We start from the raw sequence: 19,675 nt of genomic DNA, 5'->3' as shown, positions 1-19,675 counted from the left end.
GCAGTAACGCATTACAACTAACACGTTACTGTAATCCAATTACTTTTTAAAGGAACGAGTAAAGGGATTACCATTGCAAAAAAGTAATTAGATTACTGTTACTTTCCTGTAAGCACGCTGCGTTACTAAACCCTGATGTTGTTTGTGAGTGTCTCATGACGATGGCGTCCGAGCGTGTGGTGTCCGTGGTAACAGACGTGTGCAGATCAACAATGGATAACATGGAGTGATGGAGAGAGTATGACCATGCAGCGTTTAAGGCTTGGAAGTAATCACATTACTTTGAGTTTGATTCTGTAAAAAGTGACACAAACATCAGCGTCCGCTGTATGTTCTGCGTGGGAAGAAAACTTCTTTCTACAGCGAAAAATTAAACTTCAAATCTAAATGTTAAACACATTTCTGTGTTACATAGAGTTTAATTTTTGCTTGATGCATAAAGTTAAAAGATTAAAACTAATAAAACTAACAAAAAGTTTTTCATTTGATTCAGTTTTATATGATGATTATGCAGAAAAAGTAGAATTGGGCTGAAAGGTCTGTTGCTTTATTACATATTCAGGGTGTGTATCATGTTTTTGAAAAGTAACTATGTAACTAAGTAACTAATTACTTTTGAAAATAAGTAACTAATTAGTTACTAATTACTTTTCTCAAGTAACTTGACCAACACTGATTGGGACTAACTCAGTGCTGCCTCTGCTGGACGGTAGAGGAACTGCAGCCTTCACACACTGTCGAAGAGATAAACCAAACTAAAGTTACAGTTATTCTCTGGTGACCAACCAACTTCTTGGTTGTCTTTTGTTTTACCTTCAGGAACAGAAGGAGATGTGGTCGCTGTGAACATCGCACCTCCACCTCCTCCTGGCGCATGTTTAGCGGCGTGTGTGCATGTACGCTGACTCACCTCCATTCGCTGTATAGCACTGCCATCTTGGGCAGCATACTGCTGGTTGGTGTTGGTGTACAGTGTTGCGGCGTGGCTGCTGTAGCTGGTGACCTCGGAGTGGAGGCTGGAGATCAGGTCTTTTGGCCCGCTGGTGCTGGTGGCACTCTTGGAGGTGGACTTTGTCAGGCTGGCCGTGGACGCACCGGTGGAGGCAGCCGCATCAACGATGTGGTTCAGGTCAGAATCAGGGGTGGAGTCCGGAGTCCTCCGAAGGTCTGCTGCAAGCAGATAACCACCATCATCATCATCATCATCACCTGCTGCATCATCCCACGACCACGCCGCATTCTTCCAGAACATCTCGGCTGTCCTCGGAGCAGACTGAGCGTGCTCAGGAGACCAGCAGAGACCCAGGTACACCTCAGGTAAACAGGTATGCCCAGGCTCACAAAGCTGCTGCCACACTGCAGGATTTGACCTCAAGACCAACAAAAAGTATCATGTGACACAGAAAGGGGCTAAACAACAAACAGCTGCTGCAGGCAGACTGAAGCTGCTTCTTCTTCTGTGGTCCCGCGCTCGCTCTGTGCAGCCCGGCGAACCACAGTCAGCCCTCAGTATGATGTCAGAGAGAGAGAGAGAGAGGGCTGAGGGACATGAGCACAGAGGTATTGTGAGGGTCACATGGTTAGTGGGCTGCTTGTCATTACCATGGTAACCATGCGGACCCCTGGGGATGAGTGAGAGAGCAGGAGTCACTTTTAATCTATATCAGCCCCCCAGCCTCTATAAATAGACGAATGTATGGATCCACACACGGGCGAGCAGCTGCCCTCAGCGTTCACGGCGCTCTGCTGCAGACCCAGTCTGGACTCAGCAGACAGACACCGTCTCAACTTTTAGGATTCAAGTGTCCCTTCTTGATAAAGCAGTTGGTGCTGGATCAGGTGACCCTGCACCCTCCCTTAGCTACGCCTGTTGGAGCGTAGCTGACAGTCTTCACTGACTGTATCATTGTTGGATCTACCTTACAGCATAAAGCGCCTTGAGGCGACGGCTACTGTGATTTGGCGCTGTATAAAAAAAAATGAAACATTACGTTAGATGAAGACCTCACGCCACCACATTTGCCAAACATCAAACACGCAGATCAGACTTTAACAGCAGACCGGTCACAGTTGAGCTGACCTTTAACCTCTCCAATCAGGCAGGCCATCACGCCTTTCCTGTTGGAGTAATATTTCCTCTCCAGGTGCTTCATGGATCACTCAGTCCCCAAATCTGCAGATTATCCTTTGAAGCACCGCTCCTCTCTAAAACTGCAATAAGGATAATTATTAGGCCATATGTAAATAACAAAATAACTATAACTTAAAGCAAAATTGGGAAACGTAGAGTACGAAACAAGTCTTTATATTAAGGCCATCAGTCAAACAACACTGTTTGCTCTGGGTCTAAACCGAGCGCGTTGTGTGTGACGTCTTCTTTTGCGCATGCGGGCCGCTTTGAGCGTTCACACTAGAGCGCGTTTGCTGTCACATTTTATTTGTAGTGTGAACAAGCAGACAAAAAAAATCGGATTTGATCAAAAAATTGGAATTGAGCATTAAGACCTGCAGTGTGAACGTAGCCTAAGAGACCGAGCGTTCTCTGATGTGGCCCCGAAGCTTGTAGCGATCTTCGTCTTCACGTTAGGCCGTCTACATCGGTGCTGGTTTTTAAATCCAGAGTAAAAACTCACTGGCCTTTGACTGACACTGTTATTTTATTGTTGTTTATTTATTGTATTTATTATTCTTTTGTATTTTCTAATATTTCTCCTGTACAGCACTTTTGGTCGGCCATGTTGTTTTTTTAAAGTGCTATATAAATAAATTATGGGATTCACAACACCTGTCAGCTGACTCACCTGTAACAGAATGACATCATCAGACAGGTCACTGTGAAGCTCCTCCCCCTGACTTTCGGAAAGTGATTCTTGTTTCACAATCACTGGGGTCACATGACCACAGAGGAGCCAATCCTTACCTCTGATGTCCACTCCTGCCTCTTCAGAGCTTCTTGTTGGTTTGCCTCTGTGTGATGTCACTCTCAGGTGTTTGCTCCACCCATACTCCTCCGCCAAGAGGTAGAACCAACCATTGAGAGGCTGTCATTCCAGAGGAGACGGAGCCATCATGTTAGATAGTGTATAAACAATCAGTGCGAGATTCTCTGCTGCGATTACTTTAACTCACCTCACAGGATGAGATGAGAGAGCCGATCCCGAAGCTCATACAGCCAATCAGCTGACTGCGCCTGAGGAGACGGACACACCTGATGAGTAAGACAAAGCACCACCTTCAGTCCAGAGAGTCTGTGCTCTGTGTTTGCATGCTTCAGATCCTCAGTTTTCTCAGTCAATCATACAGATTTCATCTCTGTGGTATTCTGCATGTATTAGAGCTATTTCTTATATTTTGTAACTTTCAGAATATTTTGTATTATTTAAGTTCAGTCGGTTCTTGTTCTTATCGTCTTGGAGCGACGGAGGCCGCATCATTTCCTTTGGGATTAATAAAGTGTTCTGGATCAGAGGACAGAGCAGCTCGGTCTGTTTCTGTAAGCTTTCTGAACCTCCTGCATTTGTGGTTCTTCTCTTCATGCTCAGGTAATGAGGTGTCTTCCTCCTGGAGATTCTTCTTCTCTGGCTGGATGTTGTGACCATGAAAAGGAATGACCCACACCTGTGCAGGTACCTGCAGCCTTGTAGCTGAGCTCTTCCTCCAGTCTGGATGTTGAAACCTCAAATCGGGCTGAGTCTGAACTTTTCATCATGTTCCCTCAAAGCGTTTAAAAAAAGTGTACCACATGAGCCCCACTGCCACCATCAGGCCAGAGTGTGAACTGCAACATGTGTGGACATCCAGCCTGAAGAGAGCTGCAATCATCATCAGCTCAACAGGTGAGAGTCAGAGTGATGTCATCACTCACCTGTTGTCAGCAGGTCGTCTGAACACTGAAACCAGCAACCTGCTCGGGATGAGCTCTTCTCTGATCCACCTGAGACACACACACACACACACACACACACACACACACACTGTAAACACAATGGAAATGCAAACAGTGTAAACCACATGTGTCCAACCTGAGGCACGCGGCTTGAATCAGGTCCATCACTCATTTAAGCAGGCTCTCCACAGGAAGAAGAAACAGGGTATGCAATTCTGATACACGCTACAGTGCCCAAGCAGCCTGGGGTCAGAGGTCAGCGATGCGCTTCAGTGTGAGCCCAGACTTCAGTCTGAAGCGTTTGAATCGACTTTAAGCAATAAAAGAACAGGTAAGTGATGAAGAGCAGCCGCAGCCAGAGGACATGCTCTCTGTCCGTCTGGCTGCACTTTGAACTCTGCTTACTAACGGACGCAAACATCCAAACGCGAGGAGATGAAAGCACGTCTGACCGTCTCCTCGTCCCTGTCAGAAAAACTGAGCTTGAGCCTGCAAAGCTGCCACGTACAAACCCTCGACTGCCACGGCTGTCAAGGGTTTGAGGAGCTCCACGAGGAGCTCAGGAGCACAGCCACATTCTGCTGTCTCCATGGTGGTGTTGATGGAGGTGGGTGGAGGGTGTTTTAGAACTGACCGCTTGGTTAGTAGTTATATTTTCCTTCATCCAGGAGTGCAGACAGGTGTTGATGCTGTATATGATTCCACTTAATCCATGATAACCACAATGTAGTATCCATGCATGTGCAGACGATTACCAGGCTCAATGTCGCCCCCTCTCAGAGGCAACACGTAAATGCATCTGGCAGTGCTGACATGTTGGGAGATGAGCCTCAGGTGGGTGAGCACAGCGCTGTACATGATTATTAGGTACTGACACCTGTGCGGCCACCATGAGGACTATATTGTGTAAACTAGGATCGGCAGTGTCACATCATCTGCACTGATGATCAGCACCGGTGCCCCCCAGGGATGTGTGCGCAGGCCACGGCTTTCAATGAAAGTTCATTTCCAGTCTGACCCCGGACTGGAACTCCTGCAGCAAACTCTCACAGCACAGTCGAAGGCGTGCTGAGTCCCAACGCTGTCTCTACAAGTGTCGATTAGAAAACTTTGTGCGACTCACAGCTTAAAGCGGCGCTCATATTTCGGGTTCTTGTTGTTGTAGACCGTGTCAGTTTTAATCCTGATGCTGCGGTGCAGGTCAGAGGTCACGGCCAGCTGTGAACACATGCACAAACAGGTCTTTGATATTTGACTGTCGCAGCAGCAGCTGATCAACTTACTGACATCACATCCTCACCTTCGCATAGGAGTCACATGATCTCTGGGATTTTCCCATCAGCCCTCTGGCCTCATGGACTGCAGACAGAAGAGAACAGGCTGACCAAACGAAGATGGATGAACCGATTGATCATTGGAACACTGAGCTCCAGGACAGGAAGCAGAGTCACTTCCACAACGCGCCGACAGCAGCGCAGTTACTGTTCAGCCCGGCAGCAGAACGCCTGATTTATTACGGGATAATATTTATTTCCATAAACACAAACTCTACATGTGAATCTGTCAGAGAACCTCTAAGAGTAGGAGAGGCAGCCATCTTTGTTTTTAGCTGATCAACCACTCAGAGTTTGAACTCTTCTGTAAGCCTGACTCTGAGTCTTTGCTTATCCACCCATCGTCCACAGGGCCCTTACTCTGACTTTTTACTGGTCTACTCTGAGGTTCTACCTGCGCTTTAACGTTTATTCTATTCTATCCTAACTGTTAGAAGGTCTCCTCTGATTGGCTGCTGCAGCACTTACTGTGAATGATCAGCTGTTGCAGCTCTCTGGTGACTGACAGTCGCAGCTGACCTACAGAGAAAGGAGACAGCTGTAGTCAGTCGCAGACTTAAATCGATCGATCATTGATCGATGGATCGCACCTCTGCCTCTGAATGCAGACGGCTGGACCTTCTTCCTCCTTCTTGTCCTGGTCTCAGGAATGCTTCCCGCGGACCCGGACCTGGGTCTAACCTGGGATCAGAACATGGATCATTCTGAGCTGGTCTCGCTTTATTCTTACTGACCCTTTGCAGCCAATCAGAGCTCTACAAATTTCCCAGAAGCCAACGAGGAAGCCCCGTGTTTCCTGACTGCCACCTTTTGCAGAGCAGATGCTGAACCGTGCAGCACAGTAAGAATAAAAACAAAGATACAAACTGTGATGACAGGAGAGGTGACGACGCCACTGCGAAGGACCAGACAGATATATAGAATTACTGCGTTGTCATGGCAACTGCTTCCATTTACTTTCACTTACTTTCATTTTTAAGAAGTAATCAGAACAAACATGAACTCTGAAGTTTCCTGTAAAGTTTCATTTTGTTGATTCTGCTAAGTTTGAGTTTACGTTTCCATGGTAACCTTGTGTTTAATGTTGCGGTGCTATGAACTCTGGGTACCGTAGTGAGAGGAAGTCCTGGACAGACCCTGAACCCTCACAGACCCACCTCGGGCAGGGTTCTGACCCATGTACTCCGGGCTGGTTGCTGGTCCCGCTGTGGCTCAGTCAGACCCTGAACCAGGTCCAATCCGCTCGACCCAGTTTGGATCCGGGTCTTCCTGATTAGAGCCACTCGGACTTCGGCTCTGCAGGACTGGATCTCACTACCACACCGAAAAACAGAAGTAGGTGTGGACTGGTTTCTGGTCTGAGCCCTGTGAGAGTCAGGCTGTTAGAGTCTGCAGTGATCGATCGATGACTGATTGGTGATTCTTTGTGACCTCCTCACCCTCTCCGGTCCCTCCTCTTCCTCTGCAGATTATCCCGAGGGTCTCTGTTCTCCTTACAGTCTCCTCTCCTTCTCCTCTTCTTTCCCTCCCCCCTCTTCCTGAATGGCTGCTGGGCCTCCTGGTGCGGGTGGAGCACAGCTCCATCACAGGGCCTACAGGAGACAGCAGAGACGATTCAAACCACCATCCACCTGTTGGCCAATCACAATCATTCTCAGGGTCCCATTGCTCCGTATAAGGAAACATGTTGACCATAGCATGGAGGAAACGGTGAAGGAAGTTAAGCAAATGTGCTTGAGGACAGGGACGGCAAGAAAAGCAAAATTTTACAAAAAGTCTGACAACGAAAACTGTTTAAAGAAAAAAAAGAAATAAGTGATGGTCGGCCTGAAGTAACGAGGTGAAGATCATTTCCCTAGAAACACTTGGCATGGCTCGAGGGAAAACTACTAGTAGGTGTAAAAACTACTACTACTACACCCAGAGTATTTAAAGAACCTCCACCCATCATTTAACTGAGCTCAAACCAGAACAGATGAGCTCTGGCTGACGTGACGCTGATTAAGACTAACGAGGAGGATTAACACACACACACACACACACCTGAGCTGTTACCAAGCTGCATGCGTCTGAGGCAGCTGCTGTTTCCCCACCTTGCCCCGTTCGTTCCACTCAGTCTGCACAAACGGCTCTCAAATCATGTCAGTCTGTAACTTTTCTACTGGTTTTATTCTGAGTGCAGTTAATCATTATATTTGGTTACAGTGCCCATAACTTTCCCCAGCGCAGGTCCCCACACAGATAGTTGGAGCTGGGTGGGCTGTGAAATGAGCAAATGAGACTGGCTTCTTCACCTCTCAGTGTCTGGATTTTCTTCTGGTGACAGAAGTTACGCCTGTTTTCTGACCTTGTCCCTCCAGACTGTCACTACCTGAGCTCGGACAGCCAGTCAGGGTGGAGCTTAGCCACGATCTCTACCGTCAGCACCTAACAGCTGATGTTTACTCCAGCTTTGAACTGCAGTTGTTTGAAATCAGCTGGTTACTCCTGCACTGTGTGGCAACCACCGAAACATAACAAGGATTTTATCCAAGACTTCCTGTCAGGAGCTATGTAGAGGTACGACAGTGTTTTAATTCTGGGAGATTGTAATATTCAGCTTTGCTGCTCAAACACACTCCTGACTAAAGACCTTTTAAAGCTTTTTCACTCTACATATGGTTGGCATCGCTCGTAAAAGGCTGTTTTAATCTTGTTCAGTCAGACCCAACATATGAACGTGGACACACTTGGGATCTTGTGCTGTCCAGTGGTCTGTGATGTTGACACACACGTGTAATATTTGAGTTTCCTCTGTCACACCTGCGCTTACACGATTACCTCAGTTACATAGTCCACATTTCACTGTTTTACTGTTTGTTCTTACCAAACTGTAACCATGCATTACTTTTTGATGGGTCCATCCACTTTAACACTGATGACTTATTAAATGTTTAATCCAAACTGCTTGGAAATCCTTGATGCACTTGCTCCTCGAACAAACCTTAAGCCTGGCTGAATAACACCAGCAGAGAGCTCAGGTGTGCAGAAGAGCAAAGAGGAAATGGGAAAAGCGTCCAGGTGCTGTTTGATGGATAATCTTTGTTAAATTATCAGAAGGCTGTAACAGTAAAGTATTTCTGTAATAACAGGCACAGACCTCATATTTGATTTAACTCTGTTCTAGATTCACCTACTGCTGCTCCTCGTGAAGCATCGAAAGCGATGAGTGAAAACGTATTCAGATGTTTTATTAATGGCAGATATCAGGGCTTGTATTATCCCTGCTGTTACTGACCATTCCTCTAACAATGCTGCATGGCAGGAGGACGATGCTACTGTCCTCTCCTCCGAGATGATGTCAACTCGAGGACTTTTGGCACTGGACTAACCAGAGGTGTAAACGGGTTCGTGCACAGGGAGAGACGGCAGGATGGAGTGAGGATAAATCAGCAACGGCCCAATGCAGTCCAGCAGCTTCTTTGGTGATCAAGATGAAGTCTTACGTTTATTTATCCTTATAGTCTCTATATATATATATATATATACACACTATAGTCTTATATTATCTATTTATCTTTTTCCACAAAGCTGTGGGACCGCTGCAAAGGGTGGAAACACAAGTCAGACCCCAAATACAGGAAAAGCCTGTGTGTGTGTGTGTGTGTGTGTGTGTGTGTGTGTGTGTGTGTGTGTGTTTCGGTCTTTTGTCACAAGCTATTCTGCCATTAGGTTAGGGTCAGGCTTCTGAAGGGACCAGTTTACCTCGACCCTTGTCATCGAGCAGCTCACAGGATCGGCCCGGCTGATCCGACTCAGTCTACTCGGCCGTGGACCGTTATCACAAAGTTTTCAAACAGACGGAGCTTAGGGCAGCCAGCAGAATGAAAGAGGAGAGACACCGGTGGGTCAGCTTCTTCACGGTCAGCTGAGAGCTCATCAGGTGTAGGTGAATTTAATATCTCAGGCTGGTATAGCTGCAAGCAAGCCGTGTTTTTAAATGGATCTCTTTAACATTCACAGGATAATGAGCAGAAGGCTGGTGTATCCAGGCATATATGGAGGTTTGTATAAGAATGACCTGTGTGTGTGTACATGTATATGGATGTACTTTACATTGTTTGTACTCTGTATTAGGTTCCTGAGCTTTACTAGGGTCGGTCATGTTCTTTCCACTGGTTCGTGAGCCAACAGGATGTGTGTAGAGCTGCACGCCATCTTCTCTAATTCAGGTCAGATGTTCACAGAGGTTAGCATGTGCCCTGTGCTGGGGGGGATGTTTCTCAGAGTCTGGATTTCTGTTTCTTTGTTAAACATGTTTTATGCACATAGGACAACAGATGGGAACCTGGCATCGTTATACTACAAGTCTGGGCAAACTAATTGCTTCATTGCTAAATGGCGGATAGGTCAGATATAAAACATCGGCAGGATATCGTACTCCTGCAGGAAACTGATTGGAAAGATACATTTCATATAAGGTGGACTGAGAAAGTAACTCCAGGGTTCAGCCTGCGTTTTCTATACGACCAACTTTGTTCACGTCTCATCGAGGTAACTTCAGAGCAGTTTGGATTCTTCGCTCACCAAATCTGAATTTTTGTCTTTCTTTTTCATTTCTTTGGGGGTTTTTTCCCCTGGAGCCCTTTCAAGTTACAATATTCCTAATGTTGAGGTTCAGTCTCACCTTTTTCTGCTGCAGAGAGAAGCCGAGTCCATCCGTCCAACATACAAACTCTACAGCTAACCGACCTGACTATCCAACTGTGTAACCAGCTAACTAACCCTAACGACTGACCTCCAGAGCCAGCAGCAGTCCAACGTCTCTCCTCTTTATCTCTGTTTGTTTCTTCAGCTTCTCTGAAGGAAAAAAATTCAAACGGCTTAGAATTTTAACCTTGTCAGCTTCCAGCAAGCATACCCACCTGCTTCCTGTCTGTTCTTTCAGAATGAAAGCTCCTGCTCAACCTGCTCTACTGGAAACATCCCTCTCCTCCTTTTCAAACATGTAGAAGAGCACGAGTCTGTCCAATCAGAGCAGCTCAGTGTCAAGAGTTTATAATGTGCAGCCGTGGCTTTAGAGCCTGAGTCACAGGAACAGAGTTTTACTTTGGAGGGCCCTGCCTGATTTCCTGTGTGGTTGAGGTGAAATTCACATTTAATGTCACATTACTTCCTGCTGTACACACACACGCACACACATGTTAGTCATTAACCCCCCCGGGTGTCAACATGTGGAAGCAGCTCCTCCAATCAGAGTGCAGCATGTGATTAACACAGTAACTACAATATGTCAGAGGGAGGAAATTAACCACATGACCTGAAATCTGTGGACACGCCAATGAGTTCAATGAGTTCCCAGTAATGAACTTTCTAAGAAGAATGTGGAGCTCAGAGGTCAGAGGTCAGCACACTCGGATGGCTGCAGGAGGAGGAAACAAACGCGTCTGCGGTTCATTTCAAACATAATGAGGAGCTCGGTGTCCACCGGAGGATCACCCCACATCTCAGCCGCACACGGCACCTCTGGACGCTCAGTTTGTCCCAGCTGTCACAGTGTAGCGTCTGGATGATGTTACAGAGAGCGGGTCCCCTGATGCAACGTTCAGTTTGGTACAGTGAGCAGACACGCTAACGTGTTCGCACATATAACCAAAGAAGCATCATTCAGTCTCTGTCCTTTCTGTGCTGATCACATTCAGTTGGACGACTGGATAAACACTCCACTCTGTGTCTGTTTAACCCAGTTTACAGAGTGACTGTCCTGCACTTAAAGTCCCAGTAAGACCGAGGCCATGCTTATCTGTGAACTAGCATCAGTCAGAGTTCATGCCGTCTGGTTTACATATAACATCTGTTTCTTGTTCTTGTTTCTTTGTTTTCAGGAACACATGGTCTGAAATCATCTCTGTCATGTCCCCAAGCAGGCTCCAAACCTGCTCACATAAGCTTTATTCTCCTTCCACTGACTCCCAGGTTCCCGTTAAAGTCTCGTTCTTATCCCGACACGCTGCAGCATGCTGTCTTCGATCACGAATCTTCTTTGAGATGAAGGCTTCACTGAGCCAACGGCATGCACCCCTTTAAAAACAGGGTTCGGCTGAGACTCTTTTATTGTATTTCTATCCTGTTTCTAATGTGGTCTTGTTTTTAATAAAGCCTGCTTCAGACTGAGGGCTGCAGCAGGGCTCGGTGTCACAGAAAGAAGCATTATTTTGAACTGTGACTCATGCTAAGCTGCTCTCAGAGTCCAACAATAAGAATGGAAATAAAGAAACTGTGTGTCGTGTGTTGGTTCACACTGAGCGTGCTCAGAGCGTGAGCTGCAATCACACTTCAGTCCTGAGGTGGCGCTGTGACCGACTCCAGCCAGTAAAGCCCATCAGATCATCTCTCTCTCTCTCTGAGCCAGGGCCTCTCACTCCTCTTGGCAGCAGATGGTCTCTCTCTCTCTTGCCCTCACTTGTCCTCTTGCTCGCCCACTGGCAGATGGTCTCTCTCTCTCTCTGAGGATGACAGAATGTGCCAGGCGTCGTCGAGCAGAGAGGCAATAAAGTTTACAGTGATTTGAATTTTGAATTTTTGAATTTTGGCAGCCAACAGGTGAGTTATTGATTACTGATATCAGCGTGCGATCACATGGTCAGCGGGTCATGGGTTAAAAACTCAGACTGTGGATTCACATTAGAGCATTTATATTTATGAAATGTTTGAGCTTCTGTTTGTGTGTCATGCTTCTTCATGGAGCTGTTATGTTTCTTTATGTTCTGGTTGTTTCATGTTTTGCTGCTAGAACTCGTGATTTTACCAACTTTGGGGATGAATGATGTTAATTCGATTTTATTGTTCTGTTTTCTGTTTGAACAAATAGCATCAGCTGGTTTTTGATGCATATTCATGAACGTTTCAGGCTTCAGAGCTCAGGCGTGAGGCTGTGCTGTCACAGTGACATGTTTAAAGTTGATGTTGATCTGCTGGATTAAAGCAAAGATGACCTCTGAACTTTGTTCTCCAACATGCCGCCTTTAAAGACCAGCTGAGACACAAGTGTTTGGGACGAATATGTTTCCTCTATTAGCTTCTCACTGACACTAAAATCTGTCAAAATGTTTGGTGCTGTGTCAACACAACAACACAACCAACAGGCTTTGTTTAGTGGAAACACCTGCACAGGTTTGAGGTTGGGCACTGGCAACACGTCAGTGGAAAACAAGGACAACCCGCCAAGTGAGCAGCTGGTTTCCTAGCACAGGTTCAGGACGTCACTGAGGAGGATCTGCTGCTAATGAACCAGTTATGGTGCCATCGTAAATACCCTAAAAGGGTCAGAGGTCAGGAGGTCTGACACGTCACTACAGAGGTCAAGTGTTAGGGGTCTGTCACTGCTGAGGTTATATCCGGTAATGGGCAGGTGTCTAAGGAAAGGTTTGAGGTTTAGAGTTCAGTGAAGTCACCGATGAAGTTCTGGGGACACCGTAAAGGAGCTGCACAGGGGTCAGGGGTCAGGAAGGGGTCACTGAGGAGGTAAGGGGAGGAATAACCTCAGACTGTTTGTGTTTTAGGATGATGCTGAATGATCGGTGGACCATCATGAACAACAGCAGCTCAGAGCTCGACAGCAAGCGGCCAAACAAGCACAAGGTATCTCCATGTTAGCCGTTAGCAGCTAGCTGCGTTGGCTCAGACAGGAGAGAGCCGCGCAGAGTTAAGTCGTGTTAATCTGGAGTTAAACTGTCAGATCAGCGCAGGAGTAATCTTCAGCATATGTCGGCTTTACTGCAGATTACACCCTGCAGGAGCATACAGGATTTACTCTGAGGCGATCTTCACGCCATTTCTAACCTTCACACATGCTCTGACAGGAAGCTGCACATAAAACACACTGCCCTAACCCGGAGCGTTTATTACTATGAGAGAGTAATAAACTACCGGCAGAGGTGGGCAGAGTAGCCAAAACATTGTACTCAAGTAACTGTAGCACTATCACAACATGGTTTTACTCAAGTAAAAGTAAAAAGTAGCTGTCCAAGAAATTACTCAAGTAAGAGTGAAAAAGTATTTAGTAAAAAAGGCTACTTGAATACTCAGTAACTGATCATAACATCTGATTTAATGTTTAACAATGAGATAATCAGACAGACACATTTTAAAGACTGAAAAGCAACATAAAAATAATAAATCTAAGCAGAAAAAATAAATATTAGGGTAGGTAGACATTATCTACCCCAGTATTTATATATTACTTCTGCAAATGTCACAGCAGATAGAGTAACATTAAGACAACAAGTCTGACTTCTAACCTGCAGGTTTGTGTCTGTCACCTGCATTTTTGGTTAAAACGTGTTTATTACTTATTTGCTGACGTTACTCACACTGAGTAGCAAGAATAAGAGTAGTGATACTTCATAATAATATTACTCAAGTAAAAGTAAAAAGTACAGTCTAGTAAAACTACTCCTAAAAGTAATTTTTTTCTAAAAACTTACTCAAATAAATGTAACTGAGTAAATGTAATTAGTTACTACCCACCTCCGCCTACCAGCTAATGCTAACTAGCCTGGTTGTCAGATTTCATCACACAAACCCACAGATACCTACTAATTAGTAACATCCAATCACAATCCAGCAACAGGAGATTCAGTTCCTGGTGAGATGGTTCGGTTTTTAGCATCACATGACCCTGAGCCGTCATCTTGTGGCTAATGTTGCTAATGCTAGCTTTCTGCTAATACGGACCCTCCTTAGAGGGTGAGGTTGGTAAACTCTTACAAACTCTCAGTGTTCTGAAGGCAGGACTGTGATTCAGTTTTCTGCCTCGCCACTAGAGGGCGCGGCCGTTTTGTGAGTAATGCTTTGACTGGGATGAAAAATGGTGTTCATGGAGGCAGTGTGAATCACAAGTTATGCTCGGGAGCAGTTTATGTGGGTTCATTGAGAGTGTGCGTCCATAAGACTGAACCACACACACACACACACACACACACATACCCACGCCCACACTAAATCTGCCATTAAAGAGCTGACGATCATCCCCTGGCCTCGTTATTTTCTGGAGGGTCATAGTGGCACTTGACCTGTGCACACTCTGCGATGACCACCATAGAACTGAACCTCATATCAGAAATCATCACAACACTCAGTGCTGATCCAAATTACGTTATCAGGTAATGTTACAAGCTATCTATCAACAGCTAGCTGTAACTTAACGTTTGTGTGTGTGTGTGTTCGCAGAAGGTGTGCAGCTTCCTGTTATGGTCTGGTGGCATGTTGGTCATCATCGCAGTCATTGTCGCAGCAACAGTCGCCATCTTGTACCTGAACCACTATCCTCTACCCTTCATCAGCAGGTAACACACCTGTACATGTCTCTCTTTCCGCCCTTCTGCCTGTCTAAATATAAATCTGGGATTGTCATGGTTACAGGGGGGAAGTGTCCTCATCTGTGGTTTCAACCAATCCCAAAGAGTCTGGGCCCCTGGTGACAGTGTCACGTGTTGCAGACGGAGAGCCAATCAGCATCTTCCTGGACCCAAACTGTCCGGACTTTAGTGAGCACTTCCTCCGATGGGAGGTGCTGCAGAGCTCGCTGCTGCGGGCTCTGACCAATTATAATGCAGATAATTGGCAGGACCACGGATTTGTCCAGAAGCTGGAGGAGGAGCTAAAGGTGTTATTAGGCCACACCCACAACCTGAGACTGGAAGCTGATTCGCTGAAAAGAGGCCAAGGTGTTCTGGACCAACGACTGGACAGACTGCAGAGTGAACAGAGCCGCATCGTCAAGGTATGAATCAAATTAAAATGTAATTAAATGCATGAAATAGGAATGGAAGAGAGTGAAATGTAATTTAATTTAAGTTAGATGAAAGAGAAACTGATACGATATCAAAATATCAAGTTTGTACACAAATGAGGCATCTGTCATGGTGATATAGATACATATGGATTACAAAAGAATACATAATCCGGTCTTTAAGTCTGACATCATTAGCCGTTTCCAGCTCCAAACTGTGCCAAAGTCAAACGAACACTGCAGCATCACTGAGAGTTAAAAACTGTCTAAATTCTTTCATCTTTAATAAAATGATCAGCGTTGCTGCTTTACCAGGTGTAACAATTAAGTTTAACATCCAGGCATCCATGAAAACAGGATTTATTAAATTTAACGGAGTTAGAAGTTAGCAGGAAGTTAGCTCGCTAGCTTCCACCTAAACATGATATAGCATGTTCTGACTGAGAGATTTCTGAAACATTCAAACGTACAGCTCTGCTATCACTTCCAACATAAATGAAGACAGAAAACTAAACAGCAGTGACGTTTGTAGGGTTACTGAAGTTGGGCTAGCTGCTATATAATGATGTGCTACGTGACCGCTAGCGACACAGCTATGTTAGCATAGCATAATCACAGTGAAGCTGGAGGATGAACACTAACTTTTTCCACTTGATAAAATTTAACGTGAGGGTTCCCGATGGTTAGGGACAAATGCAATCGCATGGCAGGATGCTGTAAACGGACCAAACTTCAGTCAGGAGAACAACTGAGATAATCCATCCACAATACGAGGTTAGTCATTAATATACTGCTGCATGGGCTGGGCTGTAGTTACAGCATAAGGTTTTAAAAACTGAGCTTTAAAATGAACAGTGGTAATAAAAACCAAGAGAGGCCGACAGTGATCACTGACTGTTTCAGATTGAAAAGAACAAGATACAAAGCATTACAACATGTAAAAAACACAACAGCCTTAATAAAGTCAGAGTAGTTTGGGCCATAGGACACTATAGAAACCAGCGGGGGGGCTGGCGTCAACCTGTAGTCCACTGTCATCTCCTTTCCTTTGGCAGCAAAGCAAAGCTAGATTGTTGTTACTGGTTTTATATTACTAAACAGTCCCTCCCCCTTTGTGTACCTGTACAGGTGATGTCTGATAATCACTCAGGTGTGTTGAAGTTGGTGGCAGGTTTCAGTGATTCTCTGCTCAGCCTGCAGAGGGAGACAGATAGTCTGAAGAGCCTGAAGAGTGAGCTGAGCAAAGACAGCACTCTCACAGGTAACACACACACACACACACACACACACACACACACACACACAGACACACACACACACACACACACAAAGGTGAGTCACAGGTAGATGTTCTACATTTCAGAATAATTTCAATCATTTTCCCAGCTGGCTCATTAGATTTGAAATCTGCTTTTTTTTACACGTTTCCTGCTCGATTGTCTCCAATGTTTGTTACAAAGTTTTGGTTTGAACTTTTATGAAGTTAAATTTTAGCTTCATATTACAAATAACTTTCAACGTTTTTACCTTCAAACTTCAGAATCTGTAACTGAACAGATACATTAAAAAAATGTCTGCGGACTGGTTACTGAAAATCTGAGAAAAAGTCCAACACTCCAGAAAAGTCCCAAATCACCAGCTTGTACCACGTCCTCATTTTTACTTTGACAGCATTTCTAGTAGATCATGGTGGATGGCGTGAGCCTGAATGGAGGCCTTGGTTTGGGGAGGGCCTCAGAGGGGCCCCACGGCGGCAGATCCCCGTGCACTCACGAAAAGTGCATGAATTGTACAAGGGAGGCAGGGTGAACAGCTTGTAGTGTATCTAGGAACCATTTCTGAATGACATATAGTTCAGTTTCACAGTACAGCAACATTTTGAACACAAAACATTTTAACCTGAATTCTCAAACGGTCACTTCAGAGTGATAGCACAAATGCACATATTTACTGAGTGATGTCCTCAGTTATAATGAGCCTTTATGTCTTCTCTTTTCTCCTCCCCGTCCCTTTCTCACTGTAATTACTTAAAAAGTAAAATAAATAATAAGGATTGAATTAACTATGAAAATCACGTGTACGAGTACAGGAAAAGCCAAAATGGTCCACGTGGGAAAACAAATCTGTTGGGACTAGTTCTGGACGGGACAGTGTCAGTCAGGAAAGGCAGAAAAAGCCCAAAACTCCAGGATTGTGTGTTTTTGGCTCAGACTGCCTCCTCGTGTTTGTGTATTTGTGGTACAGCCTTCATGTTATCGACGAGCCTTTGTATAATAACAGATATCTAACACACTAACTGACCTGTGAAGCAGTCATCACTGACTGTACATGCAGACCTGTTGATTTCAGACGAATGACACACAAATAAAGAAGACAAGTAACTGTCACCTGAGTCCAGGTGTGTCTGACAGGTGGACAGAGTGACCTCCACAGACACACCTGTGTTGCTGATGATGTCATTTCCCCTGTCCCTCAGCTGTCAGACCCAGGGACTGCAGTGACATCCTGAAATCTGGTGTCTCTCAGGACGGCATTTACTCCGTGTTTCCAACCCACGACCCCAATGGCTTCATGGTTTACTGCGACATGAGCACAGATGGAGGAGGCTGGACGGTATACACACACACACACACACACACACACACTAGATGCCAATTCGTTTGTCAGCTTGAGCTTGTTAGATACCTGCTTCAGTTTGACTAGCTTAGCATACAGGAGACCTGCAGGAGATCCTGTCACACCTCGTCAATCACACCGATTAATTTTATCAGCACAACTGACAGGTACACTGAAAATGTACCTGTCAGAGGCTTCACACCTGTGTGTGTGTGTGTGTGTGTGTGTGTGTGTGTGTGTGTGTGTGTGTGTGCGTACAGGTGATTCAGAGGAGGGAGGACGGCTCGGTGAACTTCTTCAGAGGATGGGAGGCTTACAGGGACGGATTTGGGACAACGACCGGAGAGCACTGGCTTGGTCTGATCCACACACGTTGGTTTTCCTGTGTTTGTGGGGACCATTACTCACTGAGTGCACACACAGGAACCTGAACTTTATCCTTCTTAGCTGAAACAATGGGACACTGTTATCCAGTCGCCTCAGATTTTTTTGAGCTCACATTGCACACCATGCTGAGATATTTGAAGCTGTCTGCTCACAGCTCTTTGAGAATTATCCTGAAATACTTTTCAGATGCTTAACAAAGAAAACATTCCTGTAAACATGGTCAGGTACAAGGACTGGACTGGAACTGAATAAAAAAGTAACCAATGTCCAAGAAGAACTTCAGAAAGCTGGATTAATGTTTTAAATCGAGAAAACAAGAACTAAAATTTTTAAATGGATGATTAGGAGAGAAAGAGAAATATTTAAATAAAAAACACTAAACACAGAAATACTCGATACAAAACTTAGCGGTACTTCAAAAAAGTACATTAAACTGAATGTATTAAAGCTTCAGCCTGTATATTCACTCAGTATGGTGTTCTTTATGTTTAACTCTTTATTCTTAGCATTTATGTACATTTCTGAGTCCTGAGTTGTTTATCGGGTCATTTCACATCCAAATAATTAAAGAAGGGTTTAACCCAACCACCTCTGACAAGCCTGGGGCAAAAACACACATCGTAATAGGAGCTGTGCAAAATTTCAGGACCTGCTGTCATCAGTTTGAGTGATGATGGTTGGGCTGGTTTCTAATAAAACTGATCGCAGCTGGGCAACATCAGCAATCTTTACCCTGGTTTCTCCCACAGTCAGGTGGGAAAGTTTTGTTATTATGCTTTATTTTTCTACTTTCAGGAGAGAGTAACATGTTCAAAGGTGTTTTTGTGTTTTGTCATGTAACCAAGTAGAACTTCAGGTAAGAAAATGTTGATGGGTCCCGTGCTAAAGCCGTGAAACTGGTCCTCACAAAGACAGTGTCCAGCACACAGTTTAAAAAGCAGCACAGTGACACCTGGCTGTCTCTCTCAGGTCTGCAGAGGATCTACTCGCTCACCAGGTCAGGTGGTTCCGAGCTGCGTATCGACATGGCAGACTTCGATAACGCCACAGCGTTCGCTCAGTACTCTGCATTCTCCGTTGGTCGAGACTCTGTAAACCCCGAGGAGGACGGATATCCGCTGACTGTGGACGGGTACTCCGGGACTGCAGGTACCATGCGGTAACACACAGTACCACAGATTACCACACAGTACCATGCCCAGTACTGCACAGTACACAGCCAGGTATTTCTCTGCAGGTGACTCCCTCCTGAAGCACTCAGGGATGCGGTTCACCACCAAAGACCGCGACCAGGACCAATCAGAGAACAACTGTGCAGCGTACTACCAGGGGGCGTGGTGGTACCGGAACTGCCACACGTCTAACTTGAATGGGCAGTACCTGAGAGGAGGTCACGCCTCCTACGCTGACGGTGTGGAGTGGTCCAGCTGGACTGGTTGGCAGTACTCGCTTCGCTTCACAGAGATGAAGATCCGACCCAGACCGGAGTCCTGAACATGGACCAAGAGCTCGTGATTGGTTACTGATCAATGAGGTGTTGTACTGATGACTGACTGTAGATGGTTAGAGTCAGTATGAAACTCTGCCTCCATAAGTACAATTGTAAATGACAGTAGACGGAGCGTTGACGTGTTGCTTACCTTTTTTGTTTCATCAATAAACTCATTTGATAAGACGATC

At 45.4% G+C, this 19,675-nt stretch overlaps 2 protein-coding genes across 9 annotated transcripts in view; one reads left to right on the top strand and one right to left on the bottom strand.

Annotated features, from left to right (window-relative positions):
* The window catches only part of LOC100710439 (regulator of G-protein signaling 3), a 21,797-nt gene extending 11,670 nt beyond the window's left edge, over positions 1-10,127 (bottom strand). Inside the window, exons 1-11 of one of the 6 annotated variants that reach the window (XM_025911899.1) lie at positions 9,887-10,127; positions 6,660-6,812; positions 6,378-6,585; positions 5,811-5,901; positions 5,689-5,739; positions 5,187-5,245; positions 5,010-5,104; positions 3,866-3,934; positions 3,130-3,208; positions 2,921-3,041; positions 911-1,167 (exon numbers count right to left, since the gene is read on the bottom strand). In XM_025911899.1, the coding sequence (XP_025767684.1) occupies positions 911-1,167; positions 2,921-3,041; positions 3,130-3,208; positions 3,866-3,934; positions 5,010-5,104; positions 5,187-5,245; positions 5,689-5,739; positions 5,811-5,901; positions 6,378-6,585; positions 6,660-6,812; positions 9,887-9,918 (1,215 nt within the window). In that variant the 5' untranslated portion in view covers positions 9,919-10,127. Of the gene's footprint in view, positions 1-910; positions 1,171-2,920; positions 3,042-3,129; positions 3,209-3,865; positions 3,935-5,009; positions 5,105-5,186; positions 5,246-5,688; positions 5,740-5,810; positions 6,116-6,329; positions 6,352-6,377; positions 6,586-6,659; positions 6,813-9,886 lie in introns of those variants that run through there. The other 5 variants (XM_025911900.1, XM_025911898.1, XM_025911901.1 and 2 more) reach the window with 5 other exon arrangements.
* fibcd1a (fibrinogen C domain containing 1a) lies at positions 3,126-19,675 on the top strand. 3 transcript variants are annotated; one of them, XM_019347121.1, is made up of 11 exons: positions 3,126-3,215; positions 3,543-3,626; positions 3,722-3,836; positions 12,762-12,840; positions 14,431-14,546; positions 14,623-14,983; positions 16,121-16,253; positions 17,469-17,605; positions 17,869-17,965; positions 18,965-19,144; positions 19,233-19,675. In XM_019347121.1, exons 4-11 carry the CDS (start codon positions 12,763-12,765, stop codon positions 19,487-19,489), a joined length of 1,359 nt encoding a protein of 452 aa, XP_019202666.1. In that variant the 5' UTR covers positions 3,126-3,215; positions 3,543-3,626; positions 3,722-3,836; position 12,762; the 3' UTR covers positions 19,490-19,675. The 3 variants fall into 3 exon arrangements, with proteins under 3 accessions (XP_019202666.1, XP_025767693.1, XP_019202665.1); XM_025911908.1 differs by lacking the exons at positions 3,126-3,215; positions 3,543-3,626; positions 3,722-3,836 and adding an exon at positions 7,758-7,779; XM_019347120.1 differs by lacking the exons at positions 3,126-3,215; positions 3,543-3,626; positions 3,722-3,836 and adding an exon at positions 11,663-11,802.

Source organism: Oreochromis niloticus, linkage group LG12, assembly GCF_001858045.2.
Source record: "Oreochromis niloticus isolate F11D_XX linkage group LG12, O_niloticus_UMD_NMBU, whole genome shotgun sequence".
NCBI lineage: Eukaryota > Metazoa > Chordata > Actinopteri > Cichliformes > Cichlidae > Oreochromis > Oreochromis niloticus.
Note: the sequence above shows the minus strand (reverse complement) of the source record. Positions and strands in the feature narration are given on the sequence as shown.